Source organism: Metopolophium dirhodum, chromosome 9, assembly GCF_019925205.1.
Source record: "Metopolophium dirhodum isolate CAU chromosome 9, ASM1992520v1, whole genome shotgun sequence".
Taxonomy (NCBI): Eukaryota; Metazoa; Arthropoda; class Insecta; order Hemiptera; family Aphididae; genus Metopolophium; species Metopolophium dirhodum.
Genome location: NC_083568.1, coordinates 32,531,039 through 32,553,199, shown reverse-complemented (window position 1 = coordinate 32,553,199; position 22,161 = coordinate 32,531,039). Strand labels below are relative to the sequence as shown.

The window sequence follows — 22,161 nt, the reverse complement described above, 5'->3', positions numbered from 1 at the left end:
TATTGCTACAGATAAGCGAGTGCAATACCACTTACAAGTATACGCGAGAATAGTGTAAACGTGGGTGTCGATAAAAAAAAAAAAACATAGGCATTTACGTCATATTATGATATAAAGTGAGTTGGCTTAGACATCGAAATCGGTACTTAGAACGCGTGTTTTTTGTGATTTTTACGGGGATCGTGACAATTTAAAAATAATAAAACGTCGAATATAATATATTTACACCAGCAAATAAACCGGAATCTTATTTTATATTGTACTTGTATTTTTTTGTTTTTTGTGTTAATATATAAACAATAAATATCTAATACAATTTAAAAAAAGGGGTTAAGTGGATTCCGCTCTGCTGTACAGTAGGTTACAAGTGGGTCAATGTATAATGGGTTGTATTAAACTTGAATTCAATGATATAATATTATCATTGTATTAGAAAAATGATACTGATCGAAGACTGTTTGTTAGTCTGGATTTTTGATATTGTTATAGTTTATTATAGCCTGTAAGTTGAATTATTAATATTATAATTGTAACTTACTGTACAGCAAAGCGACATCCACTTACCAGCTTTTTATATTTTGAATACCTATGTTATTGTCTATTTATATACCTACTTTGTAATTAATAATGTTGTGGTAAATGATGATTCAATAAATAAATAAAGATATTTTATTTTATTGATAATACATGACGCCCTATAGTGGGCTCAGTTCTTACCAGTTTTCACAACATAATAATATATATTTATTGGTTAGGTAATATTGTTATAGAATGTATATAATATTAATAATTATACAAGCTGATTGAGCATCACTGAGCGAGATTGACGAGGATTCTAAATGACAAAACCATATTCTAAAATAGAACAAGCTATAGAAAAATATAAAATTATTAAACAATTTTGTGAAATCCAAATCCATGATCTTTACTACACATATCATTCTTTGTATGACATCGTAGTGTTTTTGTTTTTTCTAATATACCTTATTGTAGTTGTTGATAATATTATTTTGTTTTTTTTTGTTCGTCAGAAAGCTTGAGAATTCAATACAAGGTTTCTCGTGAGATTCATACACTAGTAAAGAAAAACCGAAAGTATACCAGTTCAATATAGACAACATATACACAAGCCGCATAAGTTGATTTTACACCAGCGTGTTGGCACGTTTATTAATAATAATATCAAATAAATACGAAATATATAACAAAACAAAGACGTTTATTCGTGTAAACTTACATAATATAGGTTATCTGATTATACGGCAGTATATAGCCAAAATTTATAATTGATCGGTATAATAATATAATACTTAAACATGTTTTGAACGTCGGAGCCAACTTATAATGAACGCGTACAACCGCGGAATTAAAAAAGATTTTGACGGATTTTCCGGCCGTTCAACCGGACACAAAAATGCTGAGCAGACTCGTTTGACGCACATAATCTAGCATTGCGCGGTCTATGCCGATTTAGCACCGCAACAACAAATCATTCGCCGGACGAATCTTTTCGTCCGGCTCCACAGAGAGCGGCGTTTGGGAATAACCGCGGGTACCGTCGAGTTCGTGTCTGTGTCACTGCGACCGCCGCGGGTTACCACCATATCCTGGATACTGATTTCCTGGTGGACCAACGGTTTAGTCAAACAGTTTTTAGTCTCGGCATTGTCAAACTGTAGTGCTTCCATGCTGCACATCGGACTTGACTGCAACACGACGTCTTCGACCGGCCAAACATGTGGCAAAGATGACGAGGCGTTTGACGGCGCCTCGATCTCGCCAACTTCTGTAGTGCCAGGTGCCGTTACTGACAACTCAGTGGACGGTGAATCTATCGAGACTTGCCTCTCCGTGGATGCGTCGAAAGGTAACCCGATATCGGGTATATTGTCTGCGGAGTTTGATCGCACAGACATATTAGGCATCGATTTACATCGTCGCATGATTTCAGTCGTAGACGGCCACCAGGTCTCGGGTGCATCACCTGCGGAGTTATTCGACACAGCCACATTAGGCGCCGATTTATATTGCCTGTGCGTCTGTGAAATCTTTATTGCAACTCGAGAATCCAACGTTTTTGCTCGATTGGCCTGGAGCACGTCGAAAACCTCGAACATTTCGGTCACGGACTGGATATTGAATTCGGGCGAAGTCTCCGGTGCTGCAATATTTGACATATTATTGATCTGATAAGTTAATATGTTAAATGAAAAGTACGTAGAGACTTTTATATTGTATTATAAATTATCCGTTAAGTTCGCTATAGCAAATAGGTAGGTACTGATAACTGATTAGGTACTAAATACTGTGGCGCACAGAAACAAATTGTATATGTTTCAAACACTTAGGTACACCCATGGCAACCATATTTTTAATCTATCTAGATTCTTTTTATTTATATTCGATAATATTATTATTTATTAAAATCGTATTTCTATGATTTAGTTATACTATTCAAATACTAAATTGGCAAGCAAGGAATATTGGATATAGGCGCATATCTGAAGTTAAATAATATTAATAATGAATGATGAATATCAATATTCTACAAACCGGTCAACTGATCAAAAATCGTGGTTCAAAGTTATTTTTAAATATTCGACAATGGCTGAATATTAATCGTTATAAGTTATCATGATTCGTTGTCTAGAAAATAGTTTTTTTTTCTAATGTTTACGTCATATTATGTCCTTATTGTTTTAAAAAATTAAAATCGTTCGTTAAATATGGAGATAATCATAATTATATGCATATATAATAAAAAAAAATTAGGTAAAGGTTGGATCAGAAAAGTTGTCTAAAACACACCAAATGATCAATGGACAACCAATGTACCACAAGCTGACTGCTCTGGGTACACAGTAATTTCACTTGACAAGTTCTTTGCTAACAAACTTCAAAAATCCAATCAAATACTTCAACATTCAACTTGAACGTGCATCACTATCTTGTTGAAATATATCAAGATTTCTCAAGCAATAAAAATAGATAAAATAAATAGATAAAACATATTTTAAGTTATTAGGAATTATGACTACTGTAATTTGATGTTCAAAATTTAAAATAATAATTTAATACTTTGATTTTTATTTTTTTATATTCCTATTTATTAATTTTTTTTTTCAACTTTTTCCGCGGCTTTTTTTTCTGACTACCAGGTATGGTAGGTTAGGTTAGGTTAGGTCAGGTTAGCCAGTCCACTCCGCCAGTTGGGGATCGGCAACTGATGACGCGAGGGGCTCACTGCTCTCTGATATGGCTTCGTCCCTAAACATGGCCGTCTGCAATAGAGGCTCATCTCCGACATATGCACGGGCAAATGCAGCATCGGTAATCGACGTCACCTGGACTAGGCCCCTACCTGGCAATCACCCACTGATTATAAATTGGACAGTGCTGGAAGATGCATACTCAGCCAGCGACCATGCATACATCTCGTACACCGTGACTGCACAACCCAGACTGCTTGCTGATGATCCTTCCAGTCATTCCGGAGCTCCGGCTCCAGGTTGGTCAGTTAGGAAGCTCAATCCTGCTCTGATGAATATATACTGGGACCTGGTAGGCGCTCCTCTCGCGCTGTCGGTAAATGCATCAGCAGAGACTCACGCTGATCGTCTCTGTGAATTCTTAACGAAGTCGTGTGACGCTACAATGCCAAGGAGGGCTGTATTTACGGGGAAGCGTTCGGCGTACTGGTGGAATAATGAAATAGCGGAGCTTCGAAAGGTCGCCACTGCTGCCCGCAGGACTTATCAGCGGGCTGGTCGCCGATCGTCTACGTCTCCTCGAGAACAGGAGCGAGAGTTATACCAAAGAGCGAGACTAGACCTAAAGCACGCCATAAAGAAGGCACAGGCGGAAAGCTGGCGCGAGCTGTGTCTGTCTGTGGAAAATGATCCATGGGGCGTCCCATACAAACTGGTATCTAAAAGACTCGGCAGTCGTGCCCCGGACTTGAACCACGACTTGGTGGTCAGTGTGGCCCAGGGACTGTTCCCGTTGTCTCCCCACACCGATTGGGCTCGGATCCCAAATGTTTCCCAGCAGCCGACGGAAATACTGGATTTATCATTGACGCTCGACAACGGCCATCTGGCACCACCCATTACTGCTCAAGAAATAAGCACCGCCGTCGCCAGGCTACCGTCAGGTAAGGCGCCGGGTCCGGATCATGTCCCTAACGAAGTCATTAGAGTGGCCTATAGCAGGTTTCCAGAGCAATTTATAACTTGCTACAACGCGTGTCTTTCCAACGGGGTCTTCCCATCAAGGTGGAAATGCGCAAAGCTGGTGTTATTGTACAAGGGCCAGGGTAAAGCACGTGATCTCCCCTCGAGTTACAGACCGATTAGCTTGTTAGATGGAGCTGGTAAAGTTTTTGAGCGCGTTCTGCTCAACAGGCTAGAGACTCACATCGCTAGGGTAGGTGCCCTCAGCGACTCTCAGTATGGGTTCAGGAGGTTGAAGTCTACCATGTGTGCCATCGAAGACGTCCTCAATGCAGCCGAGTCAGCCAAACGCGGTCCAGTTCAGGACAGGGATCTGTGCGTTCTTGTCTCCTTGGATGTCAGGAACGCCTTCAATTTGGCGCCCTGGAGGCTTATTGATGAGGCGTTGCGGAGATCATCCGTCCCGTACTACCTGGTGAAAGTCCTGAGGTCGTACATGGAGAATAGGAACCTCATAATCAGTGACGACATGACGATACCTGTTACATGCGGCGTTCCACAGGGTTCGGTCCTGGGTCCGACTCTGTGGAACTTATTCTATGATGCAGTATTGCGGCTGCCAGTTCGCAAGGGCGTAAGGCTGGTGGCTTTTGCTGATGATGTGGCGGTGGTGGCGGTAGCTCATAATGCTGAGCTGGTTGAGCAACTAGTCAATCCAACTTTAGCTGATATTGTCGAGTGGATGACCGCCAATGGTCTCAGCCTCGCCCCGGAAAAATCTGAGTGCGTGGTTCTTACAAATAAGAACGCCTATCGCGCTCCCGTATTGTATGTTCAAGGCTGCCAGATCCCCATTCAGAGAGCGATTAGATATCTTGGTGTCCGGCTGGACACTAGGCTGTCGTTTGTTGACCACGTTACTTCAGTGGCGGCAGGCGCAAGGAAGGCTGCAGCCGCTCTCGGGAGGCTCATGCCTAACGTCGGTGGCCCATCCCAGTCAAAGAGGCAGCTGCTTATGGGCGTAGTCCATAGCCGGCTTTTATATGGTGCCGAAGTATGGTCGGAGCGCGTTCTTGAAACGCAGAAGACCAAGAATGCGCTTCTACAGGCGCAGAGATGTGCGGCGCTAAGGGTGGCCAGGTGTTACCGCACTGTTTCTGGTTTAGCCTCGCTCGTACTGGCCAGGATGCCCCCAGTATTCCTGCAAGCAATTGGAAGGAAGAGGACGGCGGAGGCTAGGAAGTCAGGAGTTATGCTCAGCAAGAACGAGGTCACAGCCGACACAATCCGACGCTGGCAGGCTCTCTGGGAGTCCACCCAAGACAAGGCGGCATGGACGAAAAGATTGATTCCTGATCTGTCCAGATGGTGGCACTATGGCCCGAGGCAGATTACGTTCCACATGGCCCAGGCTCTCTCGGGTCATGGGTGCTTCCAGCGTTACCTCTGGACCAGGGGAAGAGCGCGCAGCGCAGCCTGTCTGCTGTGCCCTGCAGACAACGATGACGCCGAACACACGCTGTTCGTCTGTATGTTTTGGAGCGGTGAGAGGAAAGAATTAGAACAGTCATTGGGCAGACCTGCTCGACCTGAGGATGTTGTGGGTATCCTTTGCGGACCAGCACCTACGGAGCTACCGGAGGACCAACCAACAAGGAGTAGAATAATGTCGGCAGTCAACCGAAGGAGGGAGCTGTTTACCCACATGGTGGAGGAGATAATGGGACGCAAGGAGGAGCTAGAAAGAGAGCGACAGCGTGCCGGTGATAAGGGTGATCAAAGGCTCAACATAACCAATTAGTTAAGCATCGTTTTATTGTGGGCTGAACGGCCGCTTCAGGGTGGTTAGAGGCCCCCAGTTATTGTATCATACATTGTTATTTGTTGTTTATTGTACTTTATATTGTAGTTGTGTACTTCATTTACAATAAATGATGCGTCCAGGGAGGCAGTCATGGGGAAACCTAGTTCCCTCCCTGGTTCGCGGTTCAAAAAAAAAAAAAAAAAAAGGTCAGGTATGATATTTATGATAGATATACGACGAGTATTGACACGCACGCGCAATAGAAATTAGTCCCCTTGCGAATCGTTAATAATGATGTCTCCAACACGTAGTAGGTAGTGTTTATAATGCAGTACCTAGTCTGACATAATCATGTAATTAAGATCAATAGCCTTGATTTAATTCTAAGAATATTGTCAGTATTTTTTATTAAATGGGAAAACCAAATTAAATAATCACAACAAGAAACAAGTTGCTTATACATTATCTCAGGCATTTAGATAAACAACGTCCAAAGGCCATCAATAAATAAAATAAATACCTATCAAGAAATTAACATAACAATATCTATTAAAACATCTAAAAGTATAATTTATCTTTATTTAATTCCGAGAATATTGTTTGTATTTTATTAAATGGGAATACCAAATTCACAACAAGAAACGCGTAGACATTATCTCACGCACCTAGATAAACACGTCTAAAGGAAATCGATAAATAAAATTAATATTTATCAAGTAATCAACATAACAGTATCTAATAAAACATCTTTAGGTATAGGTCGGATCAAGAAAGGAGATTAAAACACACCAAAAGATCAATATGGACAACCAATATACCACAAGCTGACTGCTCTTGATACACAGTTATTTCACTTGACAAGTTCTTTGCAAAACAAACTTCAAAAATCCAATCAAATACTGCAACATTCAACTTGAACGTGCATCACTGTCTTGTTGAAATATATCAAGGTTTCTCAAGCAATTAAAAGAGGTAAAATAATTAGATAAAACATATTTTAAGTTATTAGGAATTATGACTACTGTAAATAATTTGATTTGGAAGATTGTTGTTTTGAATTTGGCATTATCTTCACATGTTATTGAAAGACTGTTTGTTAGTACAACTAGAGTGGGGAATAACTGTAAATTAAATAATGTTGCGTTACAACCAGATTCTTTACCTTTTGAAACTAATAAATTGAGATATTATAAATTTCACCAAAATATTCAAAATTACATTGAATGGTACTATAATAATCATGCAAAATGTGAAAATGGAAGATATGTACGTAGTAGTGAACGTACGAAGAGATATTCAGACAATATAAATGGTACGACAGCGATTGAATCCTCGACATATAAATCTAAACGATCAAAAAGATTCATCGAAAAAATTAAAATAAAATTTTTAGAGGCGGTCAGTACATTAAAAAAATCCGTTGGTCATGTTGTAGATGAGTTGAGTGGTTTTAAAGCCAATTTGAAATTTGAAAAATCACTATGTAGTAAGTTTACTGAACTATGTCCATTGTTTGATACAATAAATTTTAAAATTTTATCCCAATTAAATCCAAAATTAATGGTAAATAGTAATAATTATGGACGTTTTGATAAGCATACAACTATTCATTTTGGAGATATACTTGCGTGTAATATAGAGAACACCGGAGGATTAATAATGCACTATATTATGATGGGATACAATGGTTCAAATACGGTTATTCAAGGTACCGGTAATACAGATAGTAAACGCTCGTCTACTAAGATGAATATAACAATTACAAATCTAATTGAAAGAGAAGATGATGCAGTCAAAAGGTGTTATCATTTACCATTAAAAGATAAATCAGCAAATAATATTGACAACATAAGAAATAGAGTGATGAAAACAATTACGGTTACAAATGATATATTGGAATATTCACTGGATACATGCAATTGTCAGACCATGGTTTTGTACTGGGTCTACGGAGCTGAAATCCGATAATGTGGAGGTTGTACTGCTGATCTGGAATGTACCGATTTTAAGTTTATTGAAGCTACATATGACTGTGCTGTCGCGAAGCGTAAGGTATTAGATTGTATAAGTGATAAGTACGGACAACTATCGACATAGTAACCACATAATTATACATGTATAAAATGTGTATTTAATATTACCAACCCTCACCCTGATTTGGGAATTTTAAGTCCAATTTTTAAAGATCGTTTCATAATGTTTCATGTACCTACACACAAATTATATAGAGTATAAGAATTATGAAGTAGGTTTTAACATAAATATGTTTTTGCGCTGGATACAAGATTTTTTTTTCTGACTGCGAAGCTACATTTTGTAAGGTTTTCTTCGTCAATTTTCGTGTTTATTTATTAACAAAAACATATTTATGATTCATAGATATTCCATGTGGAGGAAATATATCAAATAGCGTTCTACTAGTTTAGTTATATTTATGTATATCTATTTGTTTATATTTTATTTACAATAAACTTATATTATTGTAATTGGTTATTACAAAACATTTATTATAGCTTTAAGATTACATTGAAATTCATATAATTCCGAATAAACAATAATAATATCCATTCAGATTTTTTCTGATTAACATATTATTATTATTAATTAACATAACTATCTAACCATTGATGACCATCACTAAATCTGTGAGATCTATTGTTAATACAAATAAAAATATTTTACTTTTAATTATTTAACATAATGATATAATGTTATTATCAAACAAGTGTTAAAGGTTTGTAATATCTTTATTTGCTTATTTGTAATATGTTAAAATATACTATATACAATAAATTATTTCCAAATAAAATCCAAACTCGTTTCCCATGATAATATAAAATTAATAGTAGGTCATAAGTAAAAGGTAACTAATAATAAATATACTTTATTAAATGTAATAAAAGTAAGGTAAGCAAGCTAAATATACATACCAAACCACATCACTTATATTTTACTATAATTTAATAACTATAACAGTAAGTTTGTAATTCTGTCCATAAATCATCAGTTTCAGAATTTTTGAACGCAAACCGTTTTAAATATGCACTCACGCCAATTCTGAATACTTCTTCACCTAAATTCCTTCTAACATTCGTATTACAGAAGAACCCTACGAAATCACTTTAATATGATAGAAAAATATAAAAGATTGGGACTAAATAAATTTACTTTATCATATGATATGACATCAAACATTTCAGATATTTGTTGGGAATCAGAAACATCATGCACTATAGCATAAGAACTAAGGTCACTATCTAGATGTTGCACACGTTGGAGACTATGAATTAGAAATTATGTGTCCTAATAAACAATTCAAAATAACAAAGAATAATTGCTAACAAAAAAACAAATATAGAAGAAAATACAGATACATACAACATCCCAATCAGGGTGGACAACTTGGGTAGCTTTATATTTCATGTAAGTGGCAAACCTTTCGTTAAGCCGTAAGTTTCATGGTAACTGAAAAAATTCAATAAGGTGTATAGTTATTTATTTTAGTTATATAATTTTGATTGAAAAAATACATCATATTGGTACGTAACAAATATTAGTTTAATGATAACTAATATTATGAGCTGAAAGATATTAGATTAATTATATACCAAGATTTCCGAACCACATATGAGCCAATTCATGAGCAACAACAAAAGCGATTGCTTGTCCGTGATCAATAGAACTTATACTTTCATTATACAATACTTTCGTTTCACAAAATGCGGGCCCGAAAACCAAATGCCTATAAGGAGTAGCACTAACACCTAGAACTTAATATAACGACAGCATAGCTGGATGTGTATATTGGTGTAGTAGTTCGAACAGCAGTGGTTGGTATAGCCGGGCAAATAATTTCGAACTCCCCGATGCGTATTGCGCAAAACGTGTACTATGTGTAAGTGGGTGTGTGCTTCACAAGCGGAAATCCATTAAAATTTCAGGAGGCTAACATTTTTAACATCAATGTGAGCGAGGGGTTTCGATTCCACACAACTAAAAAACTGTATATTTTTGGGGGACTAATGGCATATTCGTGGGGCTTAGTCCACTCAAGCCCCTCTACACCGATTTCCGTCAATGGTGTGCTTGCGTGTGTGTGATTATAAATAAACTAGAATAAAATGGTAACACGGTTTCGATTATTATAAGTTGCGGTATTATAAAATATAATACAACGAATTTAAATAACACACAATGTCACAATATAGAGAATTTAGCACTAACATTTAATGGAATATTAATGATAATAATATATGTACATTGTACACCCATTGTGACCCAACGGGCAACGGAATTACAATATCATATAGAGGCAGCTATTTAAACTGTAAACTCATATAAAATGTTGTAATATTAAAATAATTTGCAGCCCTTCTGACTCGACTATATATCAAAAAAATAAATAACAATAAAAATCTCACAATTTGTGGAGCGTATACTGGCCAGCTGATGTTACCTATAATAGAATAATAATAACAGAAAAATACAGTTAATTGTTAGTGGTGATGATTCGCGCACGAGGTACCTATAATATAATAATACAACTAAATATGGCTATTATTGAGCCAATACAATAATATGAGGTGATTCGCGCACTTACTAGTGAAAAAAAAGACACTTTTTACTATTTGACTAATTATACAATTTAATATGATATTTTTTGCACACGCCGATGCTCACGCGACGACGTACGGTACCGGACAAAATACGGCGGCCGTGTTAATAAATATATTCGCACAGCAGGCGCGGTGGCGTGCGATAACGTATGTTATCTAAATAATTGCTTGACTCACAAACAACATTCAATAAAATATACAAAAATAAAACAATAAACAATAACAGTGATTATGCGTGTGAGGTAAACTATTCCTATCATATATGTAGTGTGTGTGCAACGTGAGAGGCCGACAACAGATATACAGCCCACTGAACCATATCTTATAGGCATGGTTAGCGGGTATAGTTTAGGACAGGTGGTATGCGGAGCAGTCATTGTTACATGGGCCATAATAGATGAAACAATAATTATTTACAAATTATTACAATAACTTGTTTTGGCGTCGAGCCCGATCATTCTCTCTCCGTTGAAAATGTATAAATGCAACTGTAAAACAGTCTTATTTTCCATACATTGACAATCGACAGAGCTTGAGGACCGGCCGACGCATTTCAGTATTATTGACAGAGCGTATAGTTGCGACCCTTATTCTTCCGTCATTCCTCGAATAAGTATCAATTTTTTGGGGTGGTAGTTTCCATTTGGCCGGTGGCATATGTTCATTCTTTACAATGACTATGTCATCGGGCGCATGTAGACTCCGTAACAAGTACCTATTCTTAGTTAAAACTTTGTCAGGAAAGAAAAACAGGTGAAATTGGTAATTTGTAAACACCAACAATGAAAAAAATCAGGTAACTATTAAGTCTAATATAAATCCATTATTATAACTATTTATAGCGTTTCCAAACATCATCATGTGCTAACACCATTTCTGAATACTTCCTCACCCAACATCCTTCTAACATTCGTATTAGTGAAAAGCCCTACGAAATCAAATGAATATTATAGACAAATATAATAGATTCAGATTAATTAGAAATTATGTGTCCTAATATGGAATTTGAAATAACTAAGAATAATAATTGGTTACAAAAAACATACATAACAGATACATAAAACATCACCCGGAGGTTGTACTACCGATCTTGAATGTTCGGAACCGATTATGAGTTTATAGAAGCTACATACCATTGTTTATCCGCGTGGCTTAAGTTAACAAATTATTTGAAGACTATAAGTACGGATCGTTTAATTTATAATTAATTTAAACTGTAACCCACACTATTGTTATATTTATACAATACGTATTAAATTGTATTAACATATATTTAAGTAAAATTGTAAAAACACATATAATTAATAAGAGGAATAAACAAATTGTAAAAATATAGACATTAATATTGTAATATTAAATAATTCGAACCTATATAATAAGATATTGGTTTTTAAATATTGACAATCAAATAGAAGACATTTTTAAAATTAGATGGAATTTATCAACCAATTACTAATAACAGCTTCATGTTTTTCTAACCATTTAATATTATTAGATACAACTTCCAGCGTAGTTTTTCGTCCATTATTTCTAGCCGCAGCTTCTGGATATTTATCAAAAAATATGTTCATCTAAAGAAATTCAAATGCATAGAAATATAAAGCATGTTAAACAAACGTAAACATACTAATAGTTTAAATAAAAATTCGAGATGTTGTCATCAACCCAATTTTAAGTTATTTGAGAATAAATAATATTTACTTCTCTGATACGTTCTTGTGTATTGAAATGAGAACAAACTGAAGGTATGAGAGTTCCAAGTTGCCCATCAGAAAGAGAAAAACGATTAACCAAGTTCCGCCAATTCTCCCTAACATAACATAAGTTTACATTAGATGAACTTTAAATTGCCCTGTATCTATTGTTTTTAAATTAAATTATAATATATTATGTTATATAATATATAGGTACCTCAAAAAGTCCCATACAAATTGGGTTCCAAAAGGATGACGGTTTATCAGTATTATGATTCTTAAATATTCTCGGGAACTAATATGGCTATCATATTCTGCAAGTTGCAATAGTCTAAGAAACAAAACCATTATTTTTTCTTCGTGAATAAAATTAAGTGCGAAATTTACTTGGTTAATATTAATGTTTCTTTTGAGGCAGTCAATGCATTTATAAGGTTTCCTCTTTCTATACGTTCTTTTTCATTTAAGGATAAGTTCCACAATTTATTCCATTCACTATCATTGCCCTGAGACATTCCTAAATAACCAATATTCTTATTAATATTTTAAATAAATAATTAATTAAGTACCAATCACTTTTAATAAGTAAACACGGTTAAAATTTTACTAACCATAGTAATAAACTGTATCTCTAATATCTGGATGCGGTTTGATTTTGTCATTCACAAATCGTTTAAATAGTTCATACACTTTTTTTTGATAGCTTGGTACACCATATGCACATCCTAATTTGATAATAACTGCTCGACGCTTACGTTGTATGAAGTTTTTATCACTTGGATCATTCCAAATATCTTCTTTTATACTCCCCAATAATTGTTGTACATATTTCTTTAAAAAACAACAAATATACTTATGTATTATGTTACGTTCAAATTCAAGACTAAGCCATGGTGTCATTAATTACGTATTGATATCAGTATTCTGAAAATTATAATATTGCTATTTGTGTAAAATCAGCAAAACACAAGTAAAATAAAAAAAAATTCTGAAAATAATTTGTAAATGTTCATGTTTTCATCGATAAATTTTGTAAATATTTTGGCTTTATGGGAGATTGAGAGAATTAACAAATTTGTAGCTAGAGAATATTTTCAGTAAATTTAGTACTGCAAAAAAGAATTCACTATACATATTAACTGAGTTGCTGATCTCCCGTTTTCTGCAACGACATGTTGATTTTATGAAATTGGTGTAGATCTTGTGTAAATAATGTTTTGTAACACCATTGTAAATATTAGTTTTTCAATAATCTTACTTCAAGGTTTTTATGTGCCGGACGTTGATATAAATGTTCACTTAATATCTGTAAGTTAGTAGCAGCTACATGCCAAGGAATATAATGATGTTCCAAAGATAAATATTTTGTCATGTTTAACGAAATGCTATATGGTAAGTAATTAGCATTTGCCAAAATAAAGGAATCGTGTATAAGATTTGAACGGTCAGCCACACTTAATACCTTTAAAATTGTAAATTTATAATTTGAGAATGTGATTGAAAAATATTAAGTACCCAAATACTTACATCAACATTATTTTTTAATAAATTGTTTAGTAAATCCCAATCACTCTCTGAATAGTTTATGATGTAATATCCAACTTGCCTATGATTAAGTTTTATCCACTCAACAACAGATATGTCAATCGTTACTTTTAATTAAATATTTTAATTAATATCAAATAAAATATTCAACAAATTATAATATTTACTTGAATCCTCGTCTTGGGTTAACCAAAATGTATGTACAGTATTATTGTTTGAAGTGGTATAAGTGATTGGTATTTCCCATTTGTAATTATATGGAGATGAGTCATTTGATGAATTAGTATTTGGGTCGGACAAAAATCTTTGCTGCATCAAAGTAAGTTTAGTTCCATTCCGTATAGCCGATACTACTGGGAACCCTGATTGACGTGTCCATGTATCCATAATCTATTTATTTAAATAAATATATTTATAACAAGATAAATGTTAAGTATTATAATATATATACACGAACTAAAAATTAATTTTTCACCTTTTTAACGTTGATTGTATTTTGAGTCACTGTTTGTAATTCTGTCCATAAATCATCAGTTTCAGCATTTTTAAATGCAAAACGTTTTAAATATGTGGTTACACCAATCCTGAATACTTGATCACCCAACAGACTTTCTAACATTCGTAATATAGCAGAACCCTAAAGTCAAATTAATATTTTTAGAAAATACAGTACATTGGAACTGTATAATCTTACTTTAGAATATGATATACTATTAAAAATTTCGGTTATTTGATTTGGATGAGAAACGTTCTGCACTATAGCATGAGAATTACGTTTACTATCTACATATTGTACAGGTTGGAGATTATGAATTGGAAATGATGTTTCCTAATAAACAATTCAAAATAACAAAGAATCTTTTATTATCTAGATATGTGATCAAATTTAGCTAAAGCACAAGACTGAATATAACAGATACATACAACATCCCAATCAGGGTGAACAACTTGTGTAGCTTTATATTCCATGTAAGTGGCAAACCCTTCGTTAAGCCATATGTCGTTCCACCATTTCATAGTAACTGAAAGAATTCAATAAGGTGTATGGTTATTTCTTTAAGTTATATGTTATTGAACACAATATTATATAATATAGTTACTTAACAAAAGATTTGACGATAACTAATTATGAATTTAAAGTAACATATTTTTAAATTTAAAAATTCTTATATTTATATACCAAGATTTCCAAACCACATATGAGCTAATTCATGAGCAACGGTAAAAGCGATTCTCTCTTGTTCATCAATAGAAGTATTACTTTCATTATACAAAACTCTCGTTTCTTGAAATGTCACAAGACCCCAATTTTCCATTGCTCCAGCACTAAAATCTTGGATTGGTATCAGATCTAAACAGTTCAATAAAGTATACGATTATTTATTTATTTATTTATTTATTTATTTATTTATTTATTATTTACTAAGATGAAACACGCTGCGCCCTTTTGATACAGTTAAATAGTTACTTACACTAATTATAGTCTTCATATTAGAAATGTAACTTTAATTTAAATACGTACCTAATTTTGGTAATGGGTATTGAATGCCGAAATAATTTACATAATAATTAATTGTCTTGAGACCTACATGTTGAGCATATTTCATATTTTCGGTTTGGCCATTTTTGGCATAAACTGTTAATGGAAATCCATGAACTGATTTTACAGGTTCAAGTGATTGATAATCACATACGATAAAACAAACAAGATACGTAGACATTGGGACAGTGTTAGCAAAATGGACAGTTGTAAATCCATTTGTAGGGACATTGATCTCTTCAGACTAAAACAAAATGTATTTTTTAATAGCGCTAAGTTAGAATTCAAACTCATTTATTTTTTATATTCACCTCTTGGTTCATATTGGATAATGCTATATAATTATTACCAGATGGTCGAGTTAAGCTAATTTTAAATTTTGATTTCAGTTGAGGCTCATCAAAACATGGAAACGCTAACCGCGCATAAGTTGGTTGCAATTTTGAAGTGGCCATATAATGTTGTTCATGGCTGGTCGAATCTTCATAAATGCTTTGATAAAAACCTACTACTTTGTCCGATAAACTACCTTTAAATGATATTTGTAATTTGTATTCCCCAGCACTTAGTTCTTCATTAGGTACGACAACCCAACATTCAAGTACTGGAAGTGGAAACGCTGTTACAGAACTGGAATTGAGTTTAGTTTCTATGATATTCAATCCTTTTGAATGTAGCTTAATGTAACTTTGAGGAGTATCCAATATTATTGTTATATTGACAGAACCAATGAATGAACCTCGTTTAAGATCCGGGTACAAATTAATGAAGTACTGCTGTGGGCGAACGAATGGTGATAAGCGATGTGTAGTTTCCCGCAGTTTAGCTATTATATTCTAAACAATAAATTAGGTAATAAAAAATAGTTTTTATTTTTATTATGTTCCTTAACAAATTAGGTACTTGGTAAATAACCATTTTTTTTCGTCTTTTACAGATTTTAGAAGCTCAAGTATGAAAAAGAATAAAAATGTATAACCCTTTTGTAATTTATTTACAAATAATGAATGATACCAAGTCAATCCTACTGTGATGGGTTCACGTATACCTGTTATAAATTATATTTTTATTTTGATCAATATTTTTTAAATATTTAATAATACTAATTTATAGGTATAAAAACTAAAAAAAGATTGAAGATTTTGTCTAGTGTTGTACACAGAACTCTGACAGTTTTAAATATTCTCTCGATGTTTCCCATATTATCATATATAAGTTATAAGGAGTACATATTAAAAATTACAATAAAGGGTAGTTATAATTTAAATATATCTAAATTTATAAAAATGGATATTTGTCTGTACATCTGATATAAAGTCCTAGAGTAGTCAAAAAGTAATGGATAGTTTTCAATACCCATTTAAATATATTCTTTTAGACTTCGAGATTGTTTATACCGTATTTTGTCTATTCCTCTAAGTAGCTGAAGGGTAGCTCACACAATAATTTAATTGTTTGCTCACGAAAATCTTATGCTTAACTATTATGATTAGTAGAATACTATTGCAATATTATTATACATTTATAAAAGTACAAATTATTTTGGTACAGGCTGCCACGTCTTGCGGGATATCTAGTAAAATATTTTATAATTATTTTGATCAGATTTTACTTTAGTGACTCTCTTTCTGGCGATTTTAGTAAAATTAAAAATGTTGATAATAACTACCACTTCCGTAATATCACGAATAATAATCACCGTTTATTTTCACATCTTCACAGTTCATAATTCATTTTTTTCATATATTTTTCCTAACACTCACCGAATTAGGTATTAAAAAACTTGCTGATGTAATTTCTGTAAGCTTTTCGTTTTCCGGAATCCATCCCAAATCCTTTGTATGATTGTTCAGAACCGTTAAGAGTGTTACGGCCGTGATGGCCACAAATACAAGTACAAACACCCATTTTATTACCGGTGCCATATTTGATCCGATAGAATTTGCTATATAATTGATCGTCAAGATGACGAATAAAATATAATATTAAAATATATGACGTGAACAGTGAACATACCCATGAACAAGCATTTTAAAGTCCATCAAATTTTAAACAATACAAAATTGTTTACTTTTTAGTCATATTTGCTAATCTATTTATATAAATATGAATGTTTGTCTGTTTGCCCTTTATACATTCCTAAACCATTCATCCGATTTCGATGAAATTTGGTACAAAGATATTAGACCTTTGAAAAGAAGATGGGCTACTTGAATTAAGTTAAAACGATAAACTTGGTATAACTTTGATGCTTCAGAGTTAAATTATACACTTACGTACAAACCACACTGGGTCCACGATGTACCACAGGTAGATGGCCTACCTGATTATATATTGCTCGCTTAATCACAAGCCTATCTCACGGACAACGCCGGTCGGGATGGCTATACAGTAAAATATAATATAATTTACACTTAAAAGACATTTCTTCAACAGCGTGTTACATCCAAAAGGAGTTGAAGAATCAAATTTTTTTTTTTGAAACGCCGGTAATTTAGTTGGTAAATGTTATAAAAATATGTTGATTATATAATATAAAATAATATGCAAGTTTATTGTTAGTGTTATATATTGCAGTATTAGATAAATAGGTCCTAGGTACCTACTTACAATTTTTGTCCAATTTACTTTCAATTTTGTATTTTTACATAGGTAGTATTAGCCATTAGGTACTAACCATGGTCAGTGTTAGGTAAATTACTTTTAAAAGTAATGCAATTACATTACTCGTTACATCAAATATTTTTATTTAAATTACATTTGCGTTACCTAAAATTATTGTTTATCACGTTACATTACTTTTTCATTAATAAAGTAGTGCGTTACAAATAACGTTACTTACTAATTATGTATATATTTTACAATCAGAACTAGTGGTAATAGACCTATTAGTACAAAGCACAATCATCTCATATTATAGTCATAAGTCATAAATCATAATTAATTTTATTTACATTTTATTTTTAAACTGAACTCTTTTCTTTCTGATAATAAAGTGATAACATTTATTCCTGGAATGTTTAATAATATTGCTTACTATTATCGGAATCAAAAATAAATATAATTGATTTTAATTTTTTCTGGGATATCTTATTGGCTTTTTTTTGTAATGCATTCAAAACTATTATTTTAATAACATGGAAAATAACGCGTAAGTGCTTCATAGAAATTACTTTTCAAAAATTATTTTGTTACAATTGCGTTACTTTAAGTAAAATGTAATGAAATTAGTGGTGCGTTACTGAAAAAAGTAACAACAACTTGCGTTGTAGTAATTTGTAATTTGCATTACGCGTTACTACCCAACGCCGACCATAGTCTGATAATGTAACTATTCCAACCAGATCAAAATTCAAGATCATAGATATACTTTAGTTTATTATTTTTGAGCAAAAAAAAAATATTTGTAATTGTAATAAATTAAAATATTTGTTAAATAATATACTTTGTAAATCACCAATGTTGTTTGGTAAGGATATATTATATCGAGCAACAACTCTACTTGCAATGCAAATTTGTTTTTGTTTTTACTTTATTTTGCTCTTTCATTTCCATTATAATTTATAATATAATTTTATTAATTTCTTCAAATGCTTTATTTAATATCTTCTTTTTTCTCAAAATTGTTTTTGATTTTTCTCCCTGTAGCACAAGATTAAGCTTTTTACAAAGATAATCGAAAACCGTATATTAATTATAAAATGTATATATATTTAAGACTATTTAACATTTTAATTCGTTAATTTATTGTTATTACTGTTAAACATCAAATTATTTATTAAGATAATTAACAAAAAAAATCAATACCTATTTAGGTAGGTAGTGAATTTTTCTTTGTTATAAGAGTGTATTGTTGTGTTATTAGCACGGCAGAGTAAATTTACCTTTAATCAAACTTTCAGTTAAGAACATAATCTGTACTTAAGCGTTGGCTTTTATTCGATATTTTAATTTTCAAGTGATCTATGAGTAATTTTAATTTGTAATATTTCACATATACCTTCCTTCAAAATTAAAATATCGAAAAAATCTCAGTCACTTGTGAGTAATTCGTGAGAAATTATGCTTTCTCTTAGTAATTAAAGTAGTTCAAGTTATTCATATTAAAATCGCCTACTCACTAATGACCGATGGACAGTCCCCCGCCGATCGTAATATTTTACTATTGATTATGAATAATATTATAAAAATATATTAATACTAGCTGATCCCGTGCACTTCGTTGCCCGTTTAATGTACCAACTCTATATGACTCAAACTTTGTTCAATTCGTTATTTAATATTTGGTGTATGGTTTTAAAAATTTATCTTAACTTTTATGTTGCCCGGAATAAAAATTCTTATTCGCAGCAGTATATTATCATGTAGGCAATCTATCTGTGGTAGGTTGCGGACCCCGTGCTGTTTTACGTAAGTGCATGATTTAACTCTAAAGTATCAAAGTGATACCAAGTTTGTCGTTTTACTTAATTCCACCTACCGTGGATTAATATAATCAATTAATACAAAATCCTAACCTAACCTAACTGTACTAAAATCCGATGAATAAAAAAAACCAAATTTAACCCTTTTTAAATTAGCCTATCTTCTTCCCAGAGATCTAATCTACACCAACATTAATTTATATAATAATAAAAATCAACAAACATGCCCGATTAAGCAGTAGCAACCAATATATAATACACTATTATTATTTTAATCAGCAACAATAAACTACATTTTTTATTATTTAGTTTATTTTTTTCTGGCGCCACTGTTGTATTTTTGACATCCAGATTTCCTACTTTTCCGGTGAATTTTCCTAAAATTTTCTTTTATAATTTCTATTATTATTTCTCCGTGATATACTATTTCGTTTAAAAAAATAATCAAGAAGATCAGATAAGTAGTTCCAGAGTTTAGTCGGTGGGAAGATTTTCATTTCACATTTATATAGTTAGATATACTATTTATTTATTTATGAACGGGCTTGAAGCACAATAGTACAGTACAATTAATAGTAATAAATAAATTTGAATAATATAAAATAATCATTAAAGTAAATAAACAATAGAATGGATCAAAATAAACAAATGGCAATTATAAAAAAAAAATAAAGGAATAAATAGTAATAAACAGATTGCAGTACTATTATTAATAAAAACATTTTAAGAGGAGCTTAGGTGTTCGTTACCAATGCGCATCATACAATAATTTCATTTTAATACTAGTATTCATAATCAATGCTATTGGATATGTGGTGTGTGTGCAACAGGACCTATACTAAACTCTAACCTATATTGAGTATTTACATAGGTACCTATTATATATATATTTGTTGAACGGACTAGGGTTATAAGCCTTGGTACGTAGGCATGGACATTAAATGCCTAAATAACACTACTAACACCTAGAACTTAATATAATCAAAGAATAGCTGGGTATGTATATTGGTGTAGTATTGTAGTAGTTCGAACAGCAGTGGTCGGGGTCGTGAGGAAAATACTATCGAACTCTGTGATGAGTGTTGTGCAAAATGTGTGAGTGTGTGTGCTTAGAAAATGGTAACACAGTTTCTAGTATTAGAAGTTGCAATATAATAAAACGAATTTAAATAACGCATAATGTCACAATATGGAAAAATTCACAGCAATATTTAATAGAATAGTAATAGAAATATCAAATAAATTATACAGTTCTTCTGGCCCAAAAGAATAAAAATGTAGTGATGCAGCTACTTGACTTGTGAACTCGTAATATTAAAACAATAATATGCGGCCCTTCTGACAGCTCAATGATATATCAAATAAATAACAATAAAAATCTCACAATTTGTGGAGCGCAGACTGGCCAGCTGGTGTATCCTATTATTTAATAGAAGAATTATAATAGTAAAAAAAAATTGTTAGTGGCGAATTGCACATACTATATTATACAAAATGGCCGTGATTTGGCACGAGATATAATATAATAATACAACTTAACATCGCTGGCTATTAGAGCAAATATGACAAATACAATAATATATGAGGCGATTTGCGCACTTATTAATGAAAAAAACGACACTTTTTTACTATTTGACTGATTATCACACAATATTTAATATGATATTTTTTTCACACGGCGATGCTCATGTGACGACGTACAGAACAGAAACGGCGGTCGTATTATTATATATTCGCATAGCAGGCGGGGCGGTGTGAGATAACGTATGTTATCTAAATGATTTTGTTTAACTCACAAAGCACATTCAATACAATAAATATACAAAAATAAAACAATAATTAATAACGGTGATTACGTGTGTAAGTAAGGTCAACTATTCCTATCATGTGTTGTGTGCACGTGAGAGGTCGGCAACACATATTATGTAGCCCACTGAACCATATCTTATGGGCATGGTTAGTGGGTATAGTGTAGGATTGGTGGTTTGCGGAGCTGTCACCGTTACACGGGCCATAACAGATGGAACAATTATTATTTACAATAACGCATTGTGCGTAGGCCCCAAAAATTCACCCTTCATTGATAAATATTATTTTCTATACCTAGTACTCTTTTTCATACACAGGCAATAAACAGAGATTGAGGCCTGGCCGACGCATATCATTATTATTGGTCGTTTCTACAGTTACGAGTTACGACCATTATTCTTCCGCCATTACCCTGAACGAGTGTCGATGACGCTGGCCAGTTTCCACTTAGCTGGTGCCATATTTTCTTCCTTTACAATAACTATGTCATCAACTGTAGTTTGTAACTACTTGTCATAGGTATTACTAAAATAGGTAAGGTCTATACTTAATACCAA

At 33.1% G+C, this 22,161-nt stretch overlaps 2 protein-coding genes across 5 annotated transcripts; both read right to left on the bottom strand.

Annotated features, from left to right (window-relative positions):
• Positions 1 to 1,256: 1,256 nt before the first annotated feature.
• On the bottom strand, positions 1,257 to 10,653 carry LOC132952812 (uncharacterized). Of its 2 annotated transcripts, none has more exons than XM_061025250.1 (2): positions 10,398 to 10,653; positions 1,257 to 2,161 (listed from the first exon to the last, which is right to left on the bottom strand). In XM_061025250.1, exon 2 carries the CDS (start codon positions 2,115 to 2,117, stop codon positions 1,461 to 1,463), a length of 657 nt encoding a protein of 218 aa, XP_060881233.1. In that variant the 5' UTR covers positions 2,118 to 2,161; positions 10,398 to 10,653; the 3' UTR covers positions 1,257 to 1,460. The 2 variants fall into 2 exon arrangements, with proteins under 2 accessions (XP_060881233.1, XP_060881234.1); XM_061025251.1 differs by lacking the exon at positions 10,398 to 10,653 and adding an exon at positions 2,809 to 2,898.
• Positions 10,654 to 11,827: 1,174 nt separating this feature from the next.
• On the bottom strand, positions 11,828 to 21,486 carry LOC132952771 (glutamyl aminopeptidase-like). Of its 3 annotated transcripts, XM_061025195.1 has the most exons (17): positions 21,277 to 21,486; positions 21,180 to 21,214; positions 17,135 to 17,316; positions 15,683 to 16,207; positions 15,354 to 15,615; positions 15,012 to 15,182; positions 14,756 to 14,853; positions 14,526 to 14,660; positions 14,307 to 14,468; positions 13,999 to 14,221; positions 13,814 to 13,938; positions 13,545 to 13,748; positions 12,898 to 13,117; positions 12,674 to 12,803; positions 12,504 to 12,617; positions 12,294 to 12,402; positions 11,828 to 12,163 (listed from the first exon to the last, which is right to left on the bottom strand). In XM_061025195.1, exons 3-17 carry the CDS (start codon positions 17,294 to 17,296, stop codon positions 12,020 to 12,022), a joined length of 2,784 nt encoding a protein of 927 aa, XP_060881178.1. In that variant the 5' UTR covers positions 17,297 to 17,316; positions 21,180 to 21,214; positions 21,277 to 21,486; the 3' UTR covers positions 11,828 to 12,019. The 3 variants fall into 3 exon arrangements, with proteins under 3 accessions (XP_060881178.1, XP_060881176.1, XP_060881177.1); XM_061025193.1 differs by having other exon boundaries at positions 21,180 to 21,486; XM_061025194.1 differs by lacking the exons at positions 21,180 to 21,214; positions 21,277 to 21,486 and having other exon boundaries at positions 17,135 to 21,147.
• Positions 21,487 to 22,161: the final 675 nt, after the last annotated feature.

Bases quoted from the DNA above. Each gene is read 5' to 3' on its own strand.
- LOC132952771 (XM_061025193.1), bottom strand. From the start codon at position 17,296: ATGGCACCGGTAATAAAATGGGTGTTTGTACTTGTATTTGTGGCCATC. The intron at 15,183-15,353 runs GTACGTATTTAA...TGAACTGTTTAG, and splicing joins ATACCCATTACCAAAATTAG to ATCTGATACCAATCCAAGAT. The intron at 13,939-13,998 runs GTAAATATTATA...TTTAATTAAAAG, and splicing joins AACCCAAGACGAGGATTCAA to TAACGATTGACATATCTGTT.
- LOC132952812 (XM_061025250.1), bottom strand. From the start codon at position 2,117: ATGTTCGAGGTTTTCGACGTGCTCCAGGCCAATCGAGCAAAAACGTTG.